Genomic DNA, 25,150 nt, shown 5'->3' with positions numbered 1-25,150 from the left:
TTTTGCGTTGCATTTTTAAGGTAGTGTTTTGTCAAAGTTTTCTCATATTATCTTCAACACCTTTTAAATGATTTCGTCAACATTTTGGCAAATTGAATGTAATTCGCAACCAATTTGAAGATGTATGGCAGATGAGCTGTTTCAAGTCAAGTTGAATTTATATTGAAAATTACATTTACCCTCAAACTGAAAAGTTGTTGCATTTGAAAAACGGTCATCCTGTGTTTATTGGGATTTGTCATAGGTAACCTAACTAATAGATGGCCCGTCGCTCTCTCACCAGAAAATGTTGAAGAAGCCCAAATGAATTTTCTGACATTTCGCTTTGTGTTTTTCGTAAAGAGAAAATTTGCTCAAAATTAAATTTTGTATTTTCGCGGTTTTAGTCGCTGTTGTTCAAATATGAACTTTTGAATATTTAATTTTATTATAAATCACCTAGTGTATCAAAAATGTTCAAATTGTGGATAAAATAGGAAAATTGTAAAAAGAATCTACCCCTCCAACATTTTTTGAATTTTGTGATGATCGCTTGGAGAGTGTAAATAAATAAATTTTGGTCTTCCTCTTCAATATTATTTTGGTTGATATTCAAAGTGGAATGATAGCAAATTCACTTCCTTTTAGACCAACGGTGTTGCCACTGCATAATAGCAATTTGTACATTTTCTACGTACAAGATAAGTTGATATTTTGCTCTTGAGTTCACATTTACGATATGTAGGGAACTGAAAATTTTATCGGGAAGTGGAATTCAATAATAGTCACATATAATAGGTTAGTTGAACTGTCATTTATATTGTGACCAACATGAGTTGATCCAACATACTACCATGTAGTTACAATTGCCAAATGTTAGTTGTGCTGACAGATATCATTGCTAGTTGATGGAACCACCTGCTTTCGGTTGGCAAATAATTCGGTTGAGGCAACGAATTTGTTTTCTGGGTGTATGCGCGGTCCATCACGTTCATAATTTCAAATTGCCCGTATATTAATTAATTTCAGTGCAGTTTTATGGCACAAACAGGAAGGAAATCGAATTATCTATGCAAAAGCTTTTACAAATAATGTTTAAGAATTTAAAGTTTTGTTGTTTTGTTCTTATTTGTTGACTGTCATTTATGTTGTGACCAACATGTGTGATACGTTTCGACCTATAGGATGACGACCATTTGATGTATGTGTGAACGGCGTATATATATATATATATATATATATATATATATATATATATATATATATATATATATATATATATATATATATATATATATATATATCTATATATATATATATTATATATATATATATATATATATATATATATATATAAATATATATATATATATATATATATATATATATATATATATATATATATATATATATATATATATATATATATATATATATATATATATATATATATATATATATATATATATATATATATATATATATATATATATATATATATATATATATATATTATATATATATATATATATATATATATATATATATGTCTAAACTTGCCAGTTTAGACTTATACCATTCAGTTCAAAGTTAAATTTTACGATACTGTTTTGAATAATTACCAATTTCGTGAATTACTAGGTTTAAGTATCTATTGTGAATTATCAATATTTAAGAAAATATTTTCTTGGCAAGTACTCTAAGATGAATTCAAACACTTGCATCATATCTCTGGAACGGTGAGCATAACACACTCTGAAATAAAGCAACTGAAACTCAACCAACTCTTTCCCTTTTCTTATTTCTTGTTCATAATATCTCTTGTGAGAGATATTTTGTACTGCACAGTGTTCCACCACTGAATTTCTCCTCTTTGTTGAAGATCCCTCGCACCAACGGAGTAAACACCAGTCCCCAATATACAGTCCATTATTTGTTCGGACATCGGCACAAAGTACCCGTCTCTGACATATCAAAGCTTTCGTCCCGATTCCCCTTCTTGCACACTCCAACATGGTCCATTCGAGAAGAGAATCTTCGAGGCAGCGGAGATCAGCATCAATTGGAGAGATTTCGAGGTAAATGATAACTTACATTGAACCAATCGTATTAGTCCAAAGAAACCATTGTCAATGATGGATGCTCGTAAGCAACAAACGTTCGGAAAAAAAACGTGTGCCATTAAAAGCGTCTAAATAATCAATTAAAGTAAAATTAAGTTTAAATTTGCGTTCGGAAACATTTTGAGTAAAGGAAAAGTAAAATATTGGTTGTTACAGAAATTAAAATCGGAACATAAACGCTGAAACGGGAGAAATTAGTTTTTAAATTGTTAAAGACACATTGTGAACGAAAGCATTAAAAGCTGTATGGAAAATTGTGCATCAAAAGTAAATTTTTTGTGAATCCTCAAATGTTCATAATTACGTAAAAGTGCATGGCTCAATTTGTTGGAAAAAATTGATGTCATGCCACGTGTGAACACGGTTATTATGAATGGGCCTAAGTCGCATTTTTACAATGTTAAACAAATTTTCCTAAGAATCCATTTTTACGGCTGCTATATCATTCAAAGTTTCTAACGCCATTTTAGCGCTATGTTCAAAACCCGTAAAGGAATTTATCATTAAGTCCTAACAATATAAAAATTTGCAGCTCATTCGTCCGTCTGGTTATAAAATTATAGAAAAAAAAAGTTCTATATCGCAATCCAAAATTGAAAAATTTGTGGGAAATCTTGATTATTAAAACAAAATTGGAAATAAAAGTAAAATAAATGGTGGATCGCAATTTACAGTTATATTTTATGCATGGCGTGTAAGACAAATTTCATTTTTCCTTTTCTTATTTCAAGTTATATTATAAAAACAAAGTATGCAAGTTCTCTTTTATCCAAAATTTAAACAACAGTTACAAAAATTGTTGTAACAAAAGTGAAACAGAAAAGTCTCCAAATTCTCAGCAGAGTTTTGGCCCCTCCTACTTATGAAGATGAAAGCTTTCATTTCTTCATTCCATTTTTGTTTCACTGTCCTCTATGCATAATTCTTCCATCTCACCAGCTATATGCAAAATAAAAAGTGAAAGTGCCTCAAGGAAAGTATATTTTTGAAGAATCAAGATATCTTCGGTAAAAAATTGCAGAATTCTATATTGATTTAAAGTGAAAGGAATCTACGACTGTATACAAATAAATTAATTTCCATTGTAAAAACTTTACAGTGAATCAAGAAATCCAGTTAGATCCTATAAACAAATAAAAAAAATAATCGGTTTCGGGCAACTAAATTAATATACGGTTTCGGACCAAAATAATAAAATTTCATATTTCTCCAATCTACAAGCATAAGGTATTCCATTATTTATTATTTTATTTGTTAACGACTTATTATACTAACACTTACCCTAATGTCACTCATATAATGATACTCTGATGATCAAATGATTTAATACAAATTAAGTGAATTTGACCAATCACGGCAGCACAAGCGCTCTTATGAAGTTTATCACGCTCTCACGTACTCTTGATATTCTCAATGATTACCACGCAAAGTGTTTCATCTCTACACACAAGATGTATACGTTAACGAAGTGGTTCAGAATAATTTAAACTTATTTGGGAACAGATTTAATTCCATTTACCTTATCTGGCATTGGGAAGTGAAATATATTGCATTGTATTGGATTTAGTTGCCATACTTACACTACAAATTCATTTTATAATACATATTTATTAATTTAATAACTAATACACTAATATCAATTTGAAAATTGTTCATCTATTTATTATGTTGGGAAATTTGAAAATTTTATGCTTGAATGATTTAGTGTTTCATGAAAAAGTGTTTTACCAGTTTTGAACCAAAACGTACCTAATTTGCAATTGTACCCAAGTTGTTGAAGAGTTTTGGTTTATATTACTAATTATATTACTAATGCTTGCTGTAACGCCTAATAATATATCGAATTGTTGTATTATATAGTAAATGTCAATTGGAATTAATACATGCTGAGATTTACAATTAATCTCAAATGCTTTAAACGTTTTTCCGAAAGGTTTACAATTAACCTATTCCCACATGTATTTTTCATTACATATAGCTCGTTAATTGGAGAAATTGCTCTTTATTTTGAAATACAGTTTCTTTTCGCAAGGATTTACAATTAATCCAGCAGGTTTACAATTAACCTATTGCTATGTGTTCCCTATAACATACAGCACTTAACGTGGAAGAATCACTCGTTATTTTGAAAATATGATCGCTAGAAATTTCCTGTTGATCTTTGGATTGACCCTTTTTGACAAATTGTCCAATCTTCGCTCTGTTTAAATTGTCAACACATAGCGACTGCAACCAACCAGAATTTTACACTCGAAGAAAGTGAACAATATTTGAATCGAAGGTTGACTCTGTGTGTTACAGACATTTTATTTGTTCCAATTGAATTTCACAAACTTTGGAAATTGTGTTTACAACAAGTTCATAGAATACTTGATTAAAATTTCATTCCCAAATGTCCGAGGATAGTTTTTTCATTTTTCAAATTTTTCGCGTTACTTTGGGATTTTTGCTAATTGTTTAATATTTGGCCATTGTATGAAAAATTGTTGATTACTTTGGAAATTTCTTTTTTGAATAGAGATTTTATCATTGTTGAAATTCAACGGATTTATTTGAAAGTGGTTTAATATTTGAAATTTTACTCATTGTATTGAAATTTGATCATTGGGATATTCCCTGTTCATTACGAATTAAGCGGTAACGATAAGAATAATTTGGTATTGGTATGAACTAGGAGACGCTTTATAATTTGACCCACTATAATTTTTCACTTTAAAGGGGTTCGTTGAACTACTGGATGTTATTCGAAGACGGCCTTAAACACTTTATAGTCTTGTGCTTCATATTCAAAACTTTTCGATTGTTAATAATCGACAGCCGGTTTGAGTTACGCTAACAGAGAAATCGTCTCAATATTTTTGAAATCCTCAGAAATCCAATATTGTAAATAAGATATAATTTTTCACATCATTGCACTATGGACCCACCGCATACTAAGGAATCTATGTCTAGTAATTACGACACCAGAGTCCACCAAACGTTGGACGAAACAGCTGGTGGTTCTGCGACTAAAGATTCCCCAATTTACGAACGATTTCTTTTTTCTTACAATCATTTAATCGGGTTTTGTGAGACCTTTGATACAATTGATTTAGAAAATCAGACAGACTCCTCTCTTGAAGTCAGATTAGATGACTTAGATCGGAGATGGAGTAAGCTCCAACTTGTTTACGAAGAGTTGTCATTGTCTCCCGATTCTTCCATTTCAAAGCAATCTAAGGGAAACGCTAGAATTAATTTCGATAATTGTGCCGAGGCATATTATGGAACGAGGTCGAAAATTATTGATATTTTAAGAATTTCTGGAGCTCTCAATTCTCAGAATGTCACTTTACGACGCAGAACAACTCCTAGGGACTCATACGAGAACGATCGTCATTTCTCTGACAACTCAAGTGTATGTATAAAAGTTCCTCCATGTGACACGGAGGTGTTTAGTGGTAGCTACGAACAATGGCCATCCTTTCGTGATATATTCACGGCTGTTTACGTAAAGCACCCTAAACTTACTGCTGCCCAAAAACTCTACCACTTAAGAAATAAGACTAAGGACAGCGCCGGCGCAATTGTGAAGAGATACTCACTTTGCGATGAGAATTTTGAACATGCTTGGAATTCCCTAAAGGCCCGATTTGAGAACAAACGGGTTCTGGTGGACAACCAATTAAAGATTTTGTTTAATATTCAGGCAGCGAAGACAGAGGACAGTGAATCACTCCAGAAAATTCATTCAACAGTGAACGACTGCCTCTGTACATTAAAAAGTTTAGATATAGCGGTCGATGACTGGGATCCAATTTTAATATTTTTGGTTTCAACTAAACTTCCAGAAGAGACCATATCCCAATGGGAACAGTCATTGAGGTCTCATCGTGACCTTCCCAGTTGGTCTCAAATGGATAAATTCCTAATAAACAGGTTTGAAGTGGTCGAACGGATAAATAGTTTCAAATCCGCTAGAGAAGGCCACAGCCTCACCATACGGAATTCTCCCACGACTTCTAATAGAATACAGTCATATTCCTCTCAAGAGAAACTCGATGCGTCTTGTCAAGTGTGTACTAAGCGGCACAACATTCGTGTCTGTCCCGACTTTCGCAAATTCTCGCCTCAGGAAAGAATTGATTTCGTCTACAAAAATAAAATGTGTAATAATTGTCTGTCCGACTCTCACCAGAAAGCCAAATGTAAGAGTAAACACACATGTCTAACATGCAAAAAACATCATCATACATTGTTACATTTGGATCGAATATCACAACCAACTTCTGGTAATCAAGCCCATAGGCCTGCGACATCCACTGATGGAAATAATGACGCTGGTAGTCAAAACATATTCAGATCAAACACTGAGGTTCCTACAACGTCGCAAGAGGCCTGCTCACAAATTCAAGCCAATTTTTCGTTGAATAACGAAACAATACTACTTCGCACAGCTCTGGTACAAATCGAATACGAGGGCGAGCTCTTCACAATTCGAGCACTAATTGACCCGGGATGTCAGAGAACATTTCTCTCAGAGAGAATTCGGAATCGACTTAAGGTACCATATCGCAAAGCTTTATTTGAAATCAGCGGAGTTGGTGAAACAACACAAAAGGCTGATAAAGAGTGCGAATTGGTACTGTATTCACCGAAACACGATTTTCGGTTTGCCATATCTGCTATTGTTCTCCCCAAACTCACTAAGAGATTACCATCTGTCTCATTTAATGTCAAGTATTCTCGTGAGCTCAAGGGACTTGACCTTGCAGATCCTTATTTTAACAAGTCTTCCAATATCGACTTAATACTTGGTAATGACTCGGAAAGATTTGTGAATATTGAAGGTATCAAGAAAAACATTTGTGGACAAGCTACAGCATACAACACAATTTTTGGATGGGTGCTCAGCGGTCCCATGGTAGCTAAGGAAGTGCAGACTTTCACAACAAACGTTGCCACTTTTGAAGACGATGAAGTTAGTAATATGCTTCGAAAGTTTTGGGAAATAGAGGAAATTCCCTCAATCCCACTGTGCTCCAAAGAGGACAAGTATTGTCAAGATTTCTATAAGGCCACCACATCTCGAGACACTGATGGTCGATACATAGTTCGACTCCCATTTAAGGAAGAATTTCCTAACTCACTGTTTCTTGGCTCATCTCGATTTCTCGCTCTTGCCCAATATTCAAGGTTAGAAACAACCTTAGTCACAAATCCCGAACTTCAAGAGCAATATCATGCGGTTTTAAACGAATATATCTCCTTGGACCACATGGAAGAAACTTCCTCCCAAGAAATATCAGAACAAGGTAAATATTTCTCATTTTATCTCCCACATCACGCGGTGGTACGCCCTGAACACAAGTCTACAAAAGTAATGGTTGTATTTAACGCCTCACGTAAATCCAAGTCTGGGTTTTCTTTAAATGATATACTCTATACTGGTCCCACACTTCAAAACGATTTGATATCGACAATTCTTAACTGGAGGAGATATGAGTACGTTTATAGTGGAGATATACAAAAAATGTACCGCCAGATAAAGGTACATCCCTTAGATAGACCCTTTCAAAGGATTTTGTTCCAAAACCATCCAACCGGTCCAACCAAAGATTTTCAATTGAACACAGTTACCTTCGGTATAAATTGCGCACCATTCTTAGCTATCAGAACTTTACAACAGTTGGCTTCTGACTCGGAGGTGCATTTCCCAACGGTAGCTAAGATTTTACGTAAGGAAACTTACGTCGACGATATTTTGTCTGGTGGATATAGTATCGAGGAAGCTGTTGAATCCCAAAAAAAAACTTATTGCGGTACTAAAGTCCGCTGGGTTCCCATTAAAGAAAATCACGGCAAATAAACCAGAACTATTGAATCATCTTCCCACTGAGGATTTATATGATTCCGATCTTTTACGTCTCTCTGAGAAAAGTTGCACAAAAACTCTAGGTATAAAATGGAATGCTATTCAAGATAGCTTTTCATATTCTTGTGCTCCATTTCAACAGAATTGCAACCCAACAAAGCGGAAAGTGCTTTCTACAGTAGCCCAATTATTTGACCCTGCTGGGTGGATAACCCCAATTATAATTCGCTCAAAGATTCTTATGCAGCAACTTTGGCTGGAGGGCGTTGATTGGGACGAGGATATTAGCCCTGGCTCTAATTCCATGTGGAAAACCTTATGTACGGAATTGCCTGCCATTCACGATATTACAATACCGCGGTGGATTCGATATAGCCCGGGGGATATAATAGATATTCATGGATTTTGTGATGCGTCGAAGTCGGCGTATTGTGCATGCATTTACATTCGAGTAGAAAACAAATACTCTAATACTTTTTGCAATTTACTCACAGCCAAGAGTAAAGTTGCTCCTTTGAAGACAGTAACTTTGCCCAAACTAGAGCTCAATGGCGCTTTATTATTAGCCAAACTGGTAAATTACGTGTCACAAATTTTTGATAATGGTATAAACTCTATAACACTTTGGACAGATGCTTCTATTGTGCTCGGATGGCTTTCTAAACCACCGATGACTTGGGAGACATATGTGGCCAATAGGACATTGCAGATTCACGATTTGGTTACAAACGGAAAGTGGCGATATGTTCCCACACAAGACAACCCGGCTGATCTTGGAACTCGCGGTTGTTCACCACAAGATCTCATTTCCAATACATTGTGGTGGAATGGACCGAAATGGCTAACAATGTCGGAATGTAATTGGCCTAAGAAAACCAACTTTGAGGTTCCCATAAGAAACAATTCGATTCAAATTTGTTATGCGTTGTCCTCTGAGGATGATATTTTATCAAGATTTTCTTCCTATACGAAAGCCTTAAGAGTCATTTCTTATGTTTTTAGGTTTTTCCATTTATCTTGCCCAAGATTCAAAAGTACTGTCAGATATTCATGCATTGAATTAACACTTAACGAGTTACAGTTTGTGAAAACTCGATTAATTGTGCTCTCTCAAAGGAAATTTTATCCCGAGGATTACGAAGCGGTGATGAAGTCTGAACCATTATCCCGTAGAAGCAGTTTATCTACATTAAACCCGTTTCTGGATTCCGAGAAAGTTCTACGTGTGAATGGAAGATTATCGGATTCATCTCTTCCCTATAGGGAAAGATATCCCATAATACTTCCCGGTAACTCTAAATTATGTCGGTTGTATTTGTTGCATTTGCACATCTTTTTGGCTCACGCGGAGACCACTCAAATGTGTAGATTCTCACAAACTGAATTCTATATCTCTAGATTGAGGCCCAGGGTTAAGGGTATTATTCATCGATGTAAGGTTTGCATTATACATAAGCACAAGCCCCAGTCTCAAATAATAGCACCTTTACCCCCCGAGCGTTGTACACTTTCCCCGCCGTTTCACATAACTGGGGTAGATTTTGCTGGTCCGTTTGATCTTAAGAGCTCAATCTTGCGTAATTCTCCCAATATTAAAGGATATGTATGTGTCTTTGTATGTTTCGCTACGAAAGCCATACACTTAGAAGCATGCTCGGACTTATCTTCCGCTGCGTTCGAAGCTACGTTTTCTCGCTTTGTTTCCAGGCGGGGACTCCCCCAACGGGTGGTTTCAGACAATGGTAGAAACTTTTTATGTGCAAGTAGAAACCTTTTGAGAGAATTTACCTGATTTTTAAAGCTATGTTCAAGCGATATATCTCAAAGATACTCAATCCATGGGTTTGAGTAGAAATTCATACCACCTCATGCTCCTCACATGGGCGGCCTGTGGGAGGCCGCAGTTAAAAGTTTTAAAACTCATTTTAAAAAGCTCGCTGGTTCACACAAATTTACTTTTGAGCAATTTTCTACAATATTGGCACGTATAGAAGGAGTTTTAAACTCACGACCCATCTCTGCAATATCAGAAGATCCTACGGATTTAACAGCGCTTACTCCTGGACATTTTTTAAGAGGCGCCCCTTTAATGGCGCTACCCGAGTCGCTCTCACCCAACTTGTCTCTCGTAAATCGATGGTTAAAACTCAAAGCTCTCCATCATCAGTTTTCTGTAAGATGGAAACAAGATTATTTGAAGGCTCTACAAAAACGTTATAAATGGAGAAATGCATTCCCAAATCTTAAACCTGGAGATTTAGTAGTAATTATAGACGATTTACTCCCACCCAATGAGTGGAGATTGGGAAGAATTGAGAGAACATATGAGGGCTCGGATAATAATGTACGTGTGGCGGATATAAAGACTGCTACAGGTAACATCAAAAGGCCCATAGCGAAACTTTGTTATCTCCCTTACTCAGATTCCACAGAAGAAAACCTAGCTGCTTAACAATTCATACCAGTATCGGATTTTATAGTCTCATTTTCTTGATCTAGCCTTTTCTCGTAATTTTTAATATATTTTAATCTATTTCTATATCCAGAGCTTCAGCAAGGCCAGGCATATACAAATGCAAAATGTGCAATCGATTCCATGCACTAAAAGTATGCCCTAAATTTCTATGGATGACCCCCCGAGAACGAAAAGATCTGGTTTTAAGAGAAGTCTACTGTATCAACTGTCTGGCACGTAGTCACCGATTCAGAGACTGCCGATCGCCAAATATGTGCCGAAAATGCGAAAGGCCGCATCACACGTTACTTCATGCAAGCTACATCCAGGCAGAAACCAAAAGGGGAAATGTACGTAAATCTAGCAGCAACTTACAACGAAACCACAAACTGCGTAGAAGGAGCGAAACCAACAACAATCGGCAACGCGGTATTCACCAGACGAATACAACCGATAGAGCTTCACCAAACCAAACGACTCCCAATCAGCAGCTACTATCCGAAGCCATTCGAGCCCTAGCTTCGGTTCTATGTTCGAATACCGATTAACCTCCTCTGGCCCGGCGGCATGTCTAAACTTGCCAGTTTAGACTTATACCATTCAGTTCAAAGTTAAATTTTACGACACTGTTTTGAATAATTACCAATTTCGTGAATTACTAGGTTTAAGTATCTATTGTGAATTATCAATATTTAAGAAAATATTTTCTTGGCAAGTACTCTAAGATGAATTCAAACACTTGCATCATATCTCTGGAACGGTGAGCATAACACACTCTGAAATAAAGCAACTGAAACTCAACCAACTCTTTCCCTTTTCTTATTTCTTGTTCATAATATCTCTTGTGAGAGATATTTTGTACTGCACAGTGTTCCACCACTGAATTTCTCCTCTTTGTTGAAGATCCCTCGCACCAACGGAGTAAACACCAGTCCCCAATATACAGTCCATTATTTGTTCGGACATCGGCACAAAGTACCCGTCTCTGACATATCAAAGCTTTCGTCCCGATTCCCCTTCTTGCACACTCCAACAATATATATTTAAAAGTTACTATATTTTGGAATAGTAACTGTTTAATGTCGAACGACATTAAAACAGATTATTTTTCATACATTTCTCATTTTTTATCATTTTTTGTAACTTTTATTCCACTTTTAAATTTCACCATTTTTTCTTAAAATTGTTTCCATCTTTATTAAAATATCAAAATGTTACAACTACGACCCACCCCAATATACTCTGCAAATTATATGCATATCGATTCATTATTTATTCTGTCTATTCTTATTACAACAACAGTTAACAACAACAACAATACAAGCCATACCCATCATCGATGGCAATCGACATCATTGTTGTTTAGTGGGAATTTACTCCCCCACTAAACATTTGGTCAGCTTCGAACCGAATAAGTGTGTTTTTAATGAAAACATAATTTTAATTAAAACGTTCAAAAATAATTTGAGATCAAAATTCAATAAATGTGAACAGTAACCTATGGATGAAGAAAGTGATTAAATTTATTAAAAATCGTTTGTGCACAAGTTATTACAAAAAAACATTTCGAAATTTAATCTTTCATTCATCTCAAAATGCAAATCAACATAAGTGACCTTTGTAATTTTCAACTTTCAAAATAAAATAAAAATTTATTATCAATTAATTTGTGCAAATTGTTGGACATTTTTCGTTTCGCTAAAACGAAAGGTGACCTAATGCACATTGTGATAATCAAGCAAAAATACATTTTACAATATTTCAAAAGAGAAATAAAAAAAAGTATTATGTGCTTGTGACTTTTCATAACATTTTGGAAAATATTAAAAACATTTTGTGCATGAAAATTCAAAACGAAAGCATCAATTCAAAATTTTTGGAAAAAATTGACTTAATAAATTAATAAATTAATAAAAATTTTCCGATTTCATTTTTTATGTGATGTGAGTGACATTTTATAAAAGTGAAAATCAAAAATCAAAATTTTATCAAATCACTGCATCAAGTGACATCTCACAAAAAGAAGGTTGCTTTTCAAAAAGTGAAATATTTTCCAAACAAAAGGGTATATTATATTCAAGGCCAAAATCGGCAAAAACAAATTCAGTGTAAATCCTTGGACATTTTTACAAAACCAATTGTGCAACAACAATATGATGTACAAAATTACTGAAACATCAAAATCATCGTGCAACAACGATTAGTGACGTCATCAATGTTTACCGTCATCATCGACATCAAAGCAGCCCCAACGAAATCTATATCACGCAAGTAAAAAAACAAAGCAAGCAGTAAGTACACAACCAATAGTACACAAAACATCTAGAGAAATTTATGTGATGTGAATACAAGTGACATTCTCTCCTTGCTACATCAAACTTGGCTCTCTTATTTCTGGTGTATCTTCAATGAGAGTTGCCAGATTTTACATATTTTGACTACTTGCGGGGACATTTTTTCGACCTCATAAAATTCCAATTTCGAATTATTCTGAACAATACAAATAAAAATGGATGTCGTACAAAAATTTCATAATTTATGTGATGATTTAAGTGATCTTGTAGAAACCGACGACAGCAGTCGAATCGATTACCACATCGCGACCTTAGAATTTCTTCTAAATCATTCAGAAGACTTATGGTTTCAAATACAAGATGCGTACGACAAATGTCAGGACCTAATTCAGCAGAATGCAAATCCAGTAAACCCAAAACAACTCAGGGTAACATATTGGAAGACTTTCAATCAATACAAAACATTTTCGAAAAATATAAAAGGATTTATACAATCAAAGCCGTTCCAGACTTCACAAAATTTCAACTCCAAAATTTCCTACGTACCTCAAAACGAATTTCTTTTACCAAGACCACATCCAAACCAAATTCAAAGCACTGAAGATTGACGCATAGTACAAACAACATACATAAAATCATCAGACCTCTTGGACAACAACTCAATCCAATTCCCTGCCAACATTTTTTTAATTTGGGGGCGCTTCTGAGAGTCCCCACTACGTCGAAAACAGTCCTATACGATATCCAAAACTCCTCGGGAAAGCGCCGTCACTATTGACAAAAATATCGCATGAGTGCAATTATTAGGTGCCCTTTTGGATACGTTTAGAAGGACGCCAATAAGAGCCCCTTCAAACAATCAGAGAAAGTGCATTTTAAGATAGTTGTAAAAGAATCATTGTGGTCAAGTAAAACACGATTGTTTAGATGTTTATTAATTTTATTAAACATTTATAAATTCTCATAAATATAACATTTATACGATTATCACATCACATTTAACATATTTTTATGCATTAATAAAAGATTGATGTTGAGTTACAAGTTGCAAGTTACATGTTGTAGCGTCTATCAGCCAGTGCTTTTATTCCCAATGGAGGCAGCGTCTGGAAAATATTTGAAAAACTAGCACTTTATTCCATTTGGAAAGTCAAAAATTGTTCACCAATATACCTTTCACAATTTTAAGCGAAATAACTATGTTTTCAGCACTTCATTATCGTTTTTATTTAAATAAATTATAAGAAGCTAGTTGTGCTTGGTGTTTCACAAAATATAAAATGGCTCTTGTAACAATAGTGATGGCAAAATACTTTCATGCGAATAGTGAGGGCAAAATACTATCACAGTTGGCGATTGTTGCAGTGTCACTTACGAGTCTGTGGTAGCGATGAGGATGAAATGCAACTTGGAAATGCTGGCAGGGTTGGTTCCTGGACCTCTTTATCGTCTTAGGGTAACCCAGGCCATATTTTCCAATACAATTATACAGTCCACATTTCAACCTAATTCATACGAAAATAAAATACAGTCCACACTACAACCAAAACAAAATATACAGTCCACAAATATCACCGTCCTACCACGACCTGTGACTTTGCCTATAAAAAATTTCTCACAGCAGAAACTCGCAGTTCCGACTTCAACTGTCAACAAAGTAAAATCCAATCGACATCGTGATCAAGAAGACATCACATCGTCAACTTTATGCGATGACAGCCGACATTCGTCCATACATCATCCGCAAATTAGCCTAGTTCAGGATTCTAGTCACCAAAAACCAGAATCAAACCTGACCGACCGACGACCTACTCAAATCTTCATAAGACATTATTCAGGATGTGAACTCAGACCTCCATCAAGCCGAGCAGAAGTTCATTCATCAATCACAAACCTTGTTACAGATAAAATTACAAACCTTACTTGTAATTTAATTCATTCAAAACATGAACTCAGCCCTCCAAGCCGAGCAGAAGTTCATTCTACAGCATATCTAGATCAAGGCATTGCAAAACCTATTTGTAATTTTATTCGTTCCAACAATGAGCTCAGTCCTCCACCAAGCCGAGCAGAAGTTCATTCCTCAACTTACGACCTATTACAATACAAAATTACAAACCTGACTTGTAATTTTATTCATTTCAACTATGAACTTATACCTCCATCAAGTCGACCAGAAGTTCACTCATCACCATTGAGCCTAATGCAAGCTGCAATTCGATCATCGACCTTTCTTTCTTCATCATACACATTTTCATCTTTAAACGAGTTCTTCGACCTTTACAACAGAATCGAAAACTTACCTTAAAACCATTTGCGCTTCTTTCGCCACAAAAAGCAACTCAAGACTTGATTGTGGGAGAACTGATGGAGCAATCGAACTTTTTGATAGTTGGCACGTCTTCACCGTCTCTTTTGACACAAAATACAGCCATGACCATGATTGTGGGGAGATTGACAGCACGTTCAGCTAAAGTGATATCTAATGCGTATCAGTTAGATATCAGCTCCGCCAATCTTTTGGGGTCGGAGGCGACTTCAAAACACCTTTTGAGGTCAAATCAATACAACAACCACTACGGAATTAAATTAATTGTCCCATCGCATCGAATTTTGAGTAAACTTTCATCTTCAAAGTATTCTGACTTATTGCCATTCACCAAACAGGGAAAGATGTTCAACACCTTTGCTGACATTGACCTAAACAATTCATATCTGGATCTTCAATTAGCCAGAACAATCCCTCAAGCGGATACATACGACTTCTTAAGGAACTACTTACCTCTCATCAGCTTCAGAATATGTATTTCAAATCGCCCATCGACTTCAATTCAAAAATTTATTTGCACTAGAATTTTTATGATCTACAAAAAATCAGCCCCCAGCGCCAAAGTCAAAGTTTGCAACATCAAACCTCAAGACTTCATAATCAGGATCGAAACAGCAAAATATAAACAACTTTTGAAAATCGACCTAGCGATACTTGAACGCAAATCCGATTCACCTACATACAAATCTGAATTTTGTCATAAAGGCCATCTACATTTGTGGTGGAAGGATCCTCCCTGGAATATCAAAAAACATTCTTCTTTCCATCAAGATCTAAATTTGCAAGAACAACTTAAAGTACAAATGATTTGCACGACCTTTGCAAAAAGAGATACGCAGCACAGTCATTTTTGCTCTCTCGCCAATCAGTTTTGACTTTTCGTATCTTTCGCCGTCAGACCTCTCTACATGCAGTTTCAACGACGAATTACTTGGAGAGACATCGACTTCTTTTAGATACATACCAACATCGTACCAGAAAATTTGCAACATATAAAAAATTTACCACCAACATCAAGCATCAACTCATAGTCAAACCTAAGTGTGTGTTTACAGTTCGTTACATCACCATGACATCACCTGAAATCCATCACGGAGAGGCCGGCATGTTTAATGTCGAACGACAGTAAACCAGATTATTTTTTATTCAATTCTCTTTTTTTTATCATTTTTATAACTTTTATTTCATTTGTTAAATTTCACCATTTTTTCTTAAAATTGTTTTCATCTTTATTAAAATATCAAAATGTTAAAACTACGACCCACCCCAATATACTCTGCAAATTATATGCATATCGATTCATTATTTATTCTGTCTATTCTTATTAGAACAACAGTTAACAATAACAACAATACAAGCCATACTCATCATCGATGACAATCGACATCATTGTTGTTGTTAATAGGGCTGTTTTATTTTAGCACTGGATACCCTAAGCCGTGAAGGACTAAAAGAAAACAGAGTACTCGCTTATCCAGAACATCTCCAAAAATATGCAACACTGTCATCAGCTGTTTAAAAACAATCACAGAAAAGAAGTTAAATCTTGCATTTTTAATATATGAACTGTTCCAATTTGTAATAAATATTTACTGCTGCGATTATTTATGACACTGTACCACTTTGAATTTCATGTTTTTTGATAAATTAGTCACAATAAGTTGCTATTGTGAATCACTTTATCAAAATACGATCCGGCAACATCGGCGCGACTTGCACTGATGAGTTGTTCTGGATAGAACACCAGTGCAACGATGTTCTGGATACAAATGTTGCATCCAGTGCTAAAAGAAAACAGCCCTAACGTTGTCTTCTCCTTTGCTTTGACCCTTTAAGTCATTAAACCCTTGCGTCGGACGCGTTCATCAAACATCGAAAAGATATATATATATATATATATATATATATATATATATATATATATATATATATATATATATATATATATATATATATATATATATATATATATATATATATATATATATATATATATATATATATATATATATATATATATATATATATATATATATATATATATATATATATATATATATATATGTATAACTCTTCCCTCACGTCGTGGTCTTAACTCCATGCCAGATCGAGTAGAAATAACAGGCTCATCTGAGCCTTGATTGGAATCAGTGTTGAGTGTAATGGGTCCTTGCACATTGATTTTGTCTTCATTTGTTTCGTGTTCTACTTCTCCATTACGAATTTGATCTAAATGACGTGTTATTTCTCTATTGTTTATCAATTAATGCTGTTTAAATGCCTTTCGACCTATGCGTTATAGATTGAAAGGGCTTTGAGTTTCTGTTGTTTTGGGTTTCTGCCCACACGTAGATGGACTAGAAATCGCAGTAATTTTGTTCACACACGTCGTTGGGCGCGCGTGGCCTAACCCTTATCGCAAATCAAAGAGTCGGAGTTACAATTTTACAAATTCATTTATTGAGGTCTTCGTGACCTATTCTTTAGAGTTGCAAATCATAACTAAACTTAAAATATATTAAACAAAGCCGTTAGGGAACAAACGGTAAAACTTAACGAAAATAGGATGATAAGTCATAAGAGCAAATGATAAATAGCAAAAGGAGATGAAATCATTACTCTCTGAAAACATTAATAAAAACAAAAGAAAGTAAAAAATAATAAACAAAGAGTTAATATTAAGAGAATATATGATTTCTTGGAGCGAATCCGTTGGTACTCTTCGTGAGTACATATTAACATGGGACTGACTGACGTCTTCCATTTGAAGCTTGTTGAACTCGCTTCAACATACTCCCGCCTCGGCCTGAAGAACGAATGGGAGTTCGGGTTTTGGTGAGATGTACACTTGATGAGTTGTTCGATGTGACCACTCGCTCCGATTCCATGTTCCTTTTTGTTGTTTCTTCTTCTCATCGCCTGTAAATAAAGAATAAAAAGAAGTACATACAAATGTGTGAATGATACGGGGTGGGTGATCGGAACGCGGGGTGGAGGATACCAATGTAACTCTGTTCGATTTTGTGGACTGTAAGTTCGTACTGAAATAACGTTACTTTTTGACGATTGGGTTTCGTAGTTGTTAGTGGTATACTTGTTCAATGTAGTTTTATTTCGTTTACTCCTGTGGATATGCTTTTTATATTTCCATCGATGGGCGATATAATTACAATTCGTCTTCAATGATTTCTTAAACGTTTGTGGTTGAATCGTATTTAGAGAAACGTATTTCGTTGTTTTTGCGGGGAATGTAGTAAATTCTTTTTTAGTTTTTGTGAATGTATCAGGTTGATATTGATCAAAATTTATTTGTTGCAAAAACTCAATATTTTCTTTGTGGATGGGAAGTCGGGCTTCTAATTGTGATAAATATGAACCATTTATTGTTCGTTGATTATACTCTTCGTTTGAGTACATGGTGGTTAAATCGGTAGGACTTTCTGGTATATGTGAAATTTCTTGTGGAAGTTCCAGCGAACTTGTATTTTGTGATGGTGACGCTCTGTTTGCAGATGTTTTAATATGTTTTGGACTCGCAGGCCCTGAAAGATACCACCCGAAGTGGGACTCTCGGGCTTCTAAACAATTTCCTATTTGTGTGATGATACCTGATTTATTAATTGCGGGAAGGTAATTACTTCCAATAATCACGTCTATTGGGCCTGTCTCGTAGAAAAGAGGATCTGCAAGATCCAAATTCGTTACTTCTTTGAGAAGTTCATTGCTAATGGGTCGTGATGAAAGAACACATGCTGGCTTTGGCACTACTATCGCGTGGATATCAATGCAAAAATTAGACTTTGCAGTTTTTAATGATAGTAAACATTTGATTCCACTTTTGCAAATTAGTGTACCTGTTAATCCTGAGATTTTAGTATTATGGGGTTCTATTTGTAGATCGAGTGTCCTTTGTATACGTTGTGAGACGAAGCTGCTCTCCGATCCGGTGTCTAGAAGTGCTCTAGTGGCAATCGATTTCCCCTGATGTTCCACAATTATTCGAGCGGTTGGTAAGATTGTGGTACCCCCATTCTGCGAAAATAGAGCATTGGTTTCATCTAATAAATCTGCAGAATTAAGTAGAGAGTTTTCGTGTGACCCGTTTGATGTATCAGATACTTCGTGTTGCGAGGGGTTACCTTGTGGATGATCTTGACCATATTCTTGTGATTGGTTACGCTTGAATTCGAGGTGAAGCATGGTATGATGCATGCGATTGCATATAGTACACCGTCTTTTACTTCTGCAATCCAATTTTGAATGATTTGGTGAAAGACAATTTAAGCAAACCTTATTGGTCCTCGCATACTCGTTACGTTCTTTCGCTGATAAAGATTTAAAATATTTACAAGACATTAGCCAGTGATTTTGATTGCACTTCTTGCAGCTGGGGCTTGTAATTTGTTGTTGATCGGAGATTTTAAACTTTGAGTTTTGATTCCCCTTATCGTAGGGTTTTCGAAAATCGAGAACAGTTTCTAACTTTTCAATTCTATTTGAAAGGAACGTATCCATTTGATACCACGAAGGCATTTCCTTATGGTTTGATAAGGAGTCTTCCCACGCTCGTAACGTGTCGTCAGGAATTTTGGAGGAAACTATGTGTATTAAGAGCGGATCCCAATTATCGACTGTAATGTCGTATGATTTGAAAATTGCCATGGTGTCGTTTATGGTACTTTGAATCACCCGAATGGATTCTGGTTTTTCGCTTGAAACAGTTTTTATTGAAAAAAGCCTCTTCATTTGTTGATTTACTAAAATACGCTTATTTTCGTAGCGATTTTTTAGTGCCTCCCATGCTAAAGTAAAATTAGCGTCTGTTAACTCGAACTTTTTTACTATATCGTTCGCCTCTCCTCGCGTTTTACCGCGAAGGTGATACAGCTTCTGAGCTGGGGATAAATGTGGATGATTTCCGAAAACAGCAAAGAAAATGTCTCTAAATGCTGGCCATTTAGAGTATCCCCCCTCGAAAGGTGGAGTATCACAAGGTGGCAATTTGAGAGAAGGCGTACTTCGTTGTATTGGCTCTTGATCGACACTATGATCCTTCTGACTTTTGGAAATAATTGCTATCATGATGCTTTCTTTACATTTCTCGTATTTAGCGAAAGCTTCCTCAAATTTTTTGTTATAATCACGATCCTCCTTATCTTCTTCTAACATAAGAGCCTCATAACTCGTTACTAGTTGTGGCCACCTCCGTTCCAACTCTAGATCTTTAATTTCTAGACGTTGAACTGTCAATGTTTCTGCGTTTTGCTCTTCAAGCTGCTTGCAAAACGCCATAATCTGATGGTAATCGAACAGAAACTTTCGACGCGTAGCCATCGTTATTTTTCAAACATGTATACAATTTTGAAAAATGTATAATATTATATAACTGATTGTTCGCGAGGATTTTGGCGAACAATTGGATGTGCGGAATATTGTTAAAAAAACGTATTAATTATTGCGTATTGGATTTGTCGAAATTTTTTGTCGTCAAATTAGAGCGAAATTATTTATAGACAATATATTAGAATATAGTAGAATCTTGGCTGGGAAACTACGATCGAACTATGTGGAAACGGTGTATTTGTGTTCAAAAAATTTTGCGGCGATAATTCATATAATTGTTATTTCGTTTTAATACTCTTGTGTTTGATGTTCCGCAATTAGTTGTTCATGATCAATATTTGAAAAAATTAATAAAATCGACTCACCCTAAAAAATATTCTCCGTTATAGATTTCCTGGGGGCCGTGAAGAAAATCTGGTCATTGATTTCTTATTTTGTTTTAGTTTAATGATCCGTTATTTGTTTTTTTCTACACTAATTTATCTTAGAATTCGTATATCCAATTTCTTATTTTAGATTATCATTATACTTTTTTTTTTTTTATTCCAGTTCTCGCGTACTTAACGCAATTTAATCTTGCCACTTTCCATGACTTTGTTATTGTTCCCCTCCTTTTGATTAATCCCAATAAACACAGGATGAGCGTTTTTCAAATGCAACACCTCTTCAGTTTGAGGGTAAATATAATTTTCAACATAAATTCAACTTGACTTGAAAAAGCTCATCTTCAATACATCTTCAAGTTGTTTGCGAATTACAACCAATTTGGCAAAATGTTGACGAAAACTTTGAAAATGTGTTGAAGATAATCGGAGAAAACGTTGACAAAACACTACCCTGAAATGCAACGAAAAAAACACATGGTTTTCAATACTACTTTGGACAACAAAGTTCGTGGAAGAAATACAAAAATGTGGAAATTTTTTAATAATCTATTGAAATTGCTTATAATAATTGGTAAGTAAAACTAAAACACGAAATGAAAGCTTTAAGGAAGTCACTAAACTCAAATCTCTTTGCAGAAGACTAAAATATTTGGATGCTGATTCTTGGACACATTAAGAGGCTGGCCGATGAACAATGGTAGTGGCTTATCGAAAAGAGAAAGTTTCCATAAATCAAAGTACAATGAATTAAACTTGGTATTTATGGTTTTCCATATCAACTACTGGGTGATAATTCGCATCACGCCTATAGTTTAATTTACATCGCATCATCGGTTTAATTCGATATTTTGTGAATTGAAATTGCTGAAAATTTATTCTAACTCTCTAGTCATCAAGTTCCTTGCTAATTTCCCGAATTTTAATGAGTTTTACAACAATTTTGTGACACCAACGTTCTTGAGGAATTTTGTGGTTTTCAATACATTTTGTGCCACGAAGTACGTGGTCAGTTATTTTTATTGACATAAAACTGAAATTAATCCAAAACGGTAATTATAATTGGTAAGTCAAAATAAAAAGTGAAATGAAAACGTAATGGAAATCACAAAACTCGATTGTTTTGCAGAAAACTAAAATCATTGGATGTTATATTCTTGGAAGATGTTGACCGGTGAAAAAATCATGAAGGAAACAACAAAGAAAAGATTCCAGAAAACTTGCAAAGTGTAACCAATTAAAACAAAGTAATCATCCAAACCACCATCTTATGGATACACAACCACCACCCAGGAACGTAAGGGTTGATATACATAATCTAGAACGCGAGATCCAGCGCTATAAAAGAGAGCCTCTAGATCAAGAAGCGTACCAGGCAGGTTTGAACAGGATTCATGAGGATACTGTAGCTGAAGCGGTGAGAAGCTACAAGGTTAATCCTGTTCTTGGAGTCCGACCACCGCCCATAGCACCGGAGGAAAGAGACCTCCCACGGCAGACTAGGGTAGTTTTGGCCCAATTAAGATCAGGCAAGTGCAGCCGCCTCAATTCCAACTTATCGGTGATTGATAGCAGCGTAGCTGACGTTTGTCCAGTTTGCAACCAAGGGCCACACGACACGCGTCATCTTTTCTCTTGCCCAGCCAAACCAACTCGACTTACCATCAGATCACTCTGGACACACCCCACCTTAGTCGCAGAGTTCCTTGATCTGCCAACAAGCTGATGTACCAAGCGTATAACATGAAATGGATGAGATCACAATAAACTGTTACAACAACAACAACAACAAAACAAAGTGCAACAGTTCCTAAATCAAGAACTTCTGGATGAAAATGTGCATTACATCAATTTACATTCCGTCATCAGTTTGATATTTTGTGAATTCCTCTTGATGGAATCTATTCTAACACGCAGGCCATCAAGTTCCTCGATAGTAATTATTTGAAATTGTCAGCATATTAATTAATAATTAATTAATTAACAGTTATGTGACACCAACATTATGGGGGAAATTATACATGAAAAATGTTTAAGTTATTTAAAGTTGTATTGTTAGTTTTAGTTATTAATACCTTTAATAAGATAATTATGTTTTGATTGGTATTATAACATATTATTATTTTTATATATTGTTAATGTTATTTTTAATATTATTATATTTTTAACGAAAAAATTAATAAAATGTACAAAATCACTAGAAATTTAGTGTTGACTTTCAGTAAGAACTGGGATTGACTTTCATGCAAATTGTGGTTAGAAAATATTCGCAGCAATATTAATTTTTAATTTTTCTCACATTGAAAACTGTTTGAGAAATTATTGTGTAGCAATGCATTTCAATTTGAGGATTACAATTGAGAGATTATTGCTATTGTGTTGAATTTTACTGTTGAGGGTAATGTCTGTTTTTTGTTGAGAACGCGATTTTCTCAACAATTTCTCAACTTGAATATTACACTAATCCTTTGAAAAAATGTTTGAAAAATTATTGCATTTTAGTATTTTTCAAACGTTTGTGTTTATTGGGATGTCTCTTGTCTCACTCGTTGACATTATTGAGGAGATTCTCACATTGCCGCGGGGGAAATGTACCAACATAACGGCAACACTTTTGTAGCGGGACTATTGAAAACTTTTTTAATAAATTTTTGTTTCACTTTATTTCGATAATAATTTTGATAATTTTTCCCAATTATAACATTTTCAATAATTTCGTGTTAATTTGTCGTTTTTTTCACCTTACTGATTTTCCGTTTTTCTTAAAAAAATATTGAAAGTATTTTCCACGACCACTTTTTGTTAGTAATTTTTTTACCGTTTCTTTTCGTATCGTTCTTCTTTCAATAGTATTCTGTCTTTATTTTAAAGTCACAGCACAATTTATGAAATGTTATTACCACCTTTAAATTTTATATTTTTGTTTATATACACTTTCACGATTCGTTTTAATTTATTGTTCAGTTAATTTTGCGAAAAAATTACTTTGGTTCACCCGACGGACAGTTGTTTTTTTCTTTTACTCTCTTTCATTTGATGTACAATATATCAATTTTACTGATCATATGTTGGTCAAAAGTACCCAGTAGGGATTAACTGCCTAGGTGAAAAATAAAGGAATGTTGCCACCGTATGGCCGTTATCGATTCAAATTATTGGTTTTTCCAATCTGGTACATTTAAAGTGTGTATGTTATTGGTATAAACTTGCTTGTAATATAAACGAATTTTGACAGTTTGTCCTCTCGCGGAGACTTTGTTGCTTTTTGCATTTTTATGTTATAAATTTTCTTAGCAAAAGCAATAGCGAGTATGCCGTTTTTGCACTGCGGAATACCTTTTGAAATTCTATACGCACTTTTTCCGTTCTTTTTCACATTGGACACATATAGAAAATTAGTTATTATTTTATTATAACTTTTTGGACATTTCGTTCGCGGAGAATGTTCACGGACTTGTTTCTTTTGTCTTTTTTACCAATGTTTTTTTTTTACACTTTTTTTATATAGTTTTTTGTTTTTGTACTTCGTTGGAAGCACGAACCAAGGATAGCTTTTTTAGATTTTTTAAATGAGTTCGTTTGAAATATAACCCGATTGAGTCAATTTTAATGCGAATTGTTTTTTCCGTACATGAAAGGAAACGATATGATTGTGTCTTATAATAATCTATCCTTTTCACTGCCTTTTGTCGATCTCACCATATATCACTAACACATTCGTACTTACCCAATTTATTCTTTATTACTTTTTTTTTGATATGATGATGTTCAGGTTGCTGATGAAAATCTCCGTGAGGGAGTCGTTTGCTTCTTCTAGCGTTTTTTCCAATTGTGGGAAACCAAAGATTATTGTCCAATGATGGATCTTATCGCGGAGATATGTACTACCGCCGTTCAGTTCGTTTAGCTCTGGTTATTTTCCTTCTCCCAATGTTGAATTAGGAGGCTCGAATGGACCATATGTTTAAATGCCTTTCGACCTATGCGTTATAGATTGAAAGGGCTTTGAGTTTCTGTTGTTTTGGGTTTCTGCCCACATGTAGATGGACTAGAAATCGCAGTAATTTTTTTCACACACGTCGTTGGGCGCGCGTGGCCTAACCCTTATCGCAAATCAAAGAGTCGGAGTTACAATTTTACAAATTCATTTATTGAGGTCTTCGTGACCTATTCTTTAGAGTTGCAAATCATAACTAAACTTAAAATATATTAAACAAAGCCGTTAGGGAACAAACGGTAAAACTTAACGAAAATAGGATGATAAGTCATAAGAGCAAATGATAAATAGCAAAAGGAGATGAAATCATTACTCTCTGAAAACATTAATAAAAACAAAAGAAAGTAAAAAATAATAAACAAAGAGTTAATATTAAGAGAATATATGATTTCT

General features: G+C 34.7%; 2 protein-coding genes and 1 long non-coding RNA gene across 3 annotated transcripts; all 3 read left to right on the top strand.

Annotated features, from left to right (window-relative positions):
* Positions 1-5,019: 5,019 nt before the first annotated feature.
* On the top strand, positions 5,020-7,950 carry LOC142230895 (uncharacterized). Its single transcript, XM_075301514.1, has one exon. It carries the CDS (start codon positions 5,020-5,022, stop codon positions 7,948-7,950), a length of 2,931 nt encoding a protein of 976 aa, XP_075157629.1.
* A 247-nt stretch (positions 7,951-8,197) lies between these two features.
* LOC142230894 (uncharacterized) lies at positions 8,198-10,561 on the top strand. Its single transcript, XM_075301513.1, has 3 exons — positions 8,198-9,559; positions 9,809-10,331; positions 10,503-10,561. The coding sequence occupies exons 1-3, from the start codon at positions 8,198-8,200 to the stop codon at positions 10,559-10,561; spliced, it is 1,944 nt and encodes a 647-aa protein (XP_075157628.1).
* A 10,028-nt stretch (positions 10,562-20,589) lies between these two features.
* Positions 20,590-22,808, top strand: LOC142229343 (uncharacterized). Its single transcript, XR_012720384.1, has 3 exons — positions 20,590-21,334; positions 21,400-21,825; positions 21,890-22,808. It is a non-coding gene; the product is annotated as an uncharacterized LOC142229343 (long non-coding RNA).
* The last annotated feature ends 2,342 nt before the right edge of the window (positions 22,809-25,150 follow it).

The sequence above is a fragment of the Haematobia irritans genome, chromosome 3, assembly GCF_050003625.1.
Source record: "Haematobia irritans isolate KBUSLIRL chromosome 3, ASM5000362v1, whole genome shotgun sequence".
NCBI lineage: Eukaryota > Metazoa > Arthropoda > Insecta > Diptera > Muscidae > Haematobia > Haematobia irritans.
This window is presented reverse-complemented; position numbering and strand designations above follow the sequence as displayed.

Bases quoted from the DNA above. Each gene is read 5' to 3' on its own strand.
- LOC142230895 (XM_075301514.1), top strand. From the start codon at position 5,020: ATGGACCCACCGCATACTAAGGAATCTATGTCTAGTAATTACGACACC.
- LOC142230894 (XM_075301513.1), top strand. From the start codon at position 8,198: ATGCAGCAACTTTGGCTGGAGGGCGTTGATTGGGACGAGGATATTAGC. The intron at 9,560-9,808 runs GTATGTGTCTTT...GGGTTTGAGTAG, and splicing joins CTCCCAATATTAAAGGATAT to AAATTCATACCACCTCATGC. The intron at 10,332-10,502 runs GTAACATCAAAA...TTCTATATCCAG, and splicing joins GGATATAAAGACTGCTACAG to AGCTTCAGCAAGGCCAGGCA.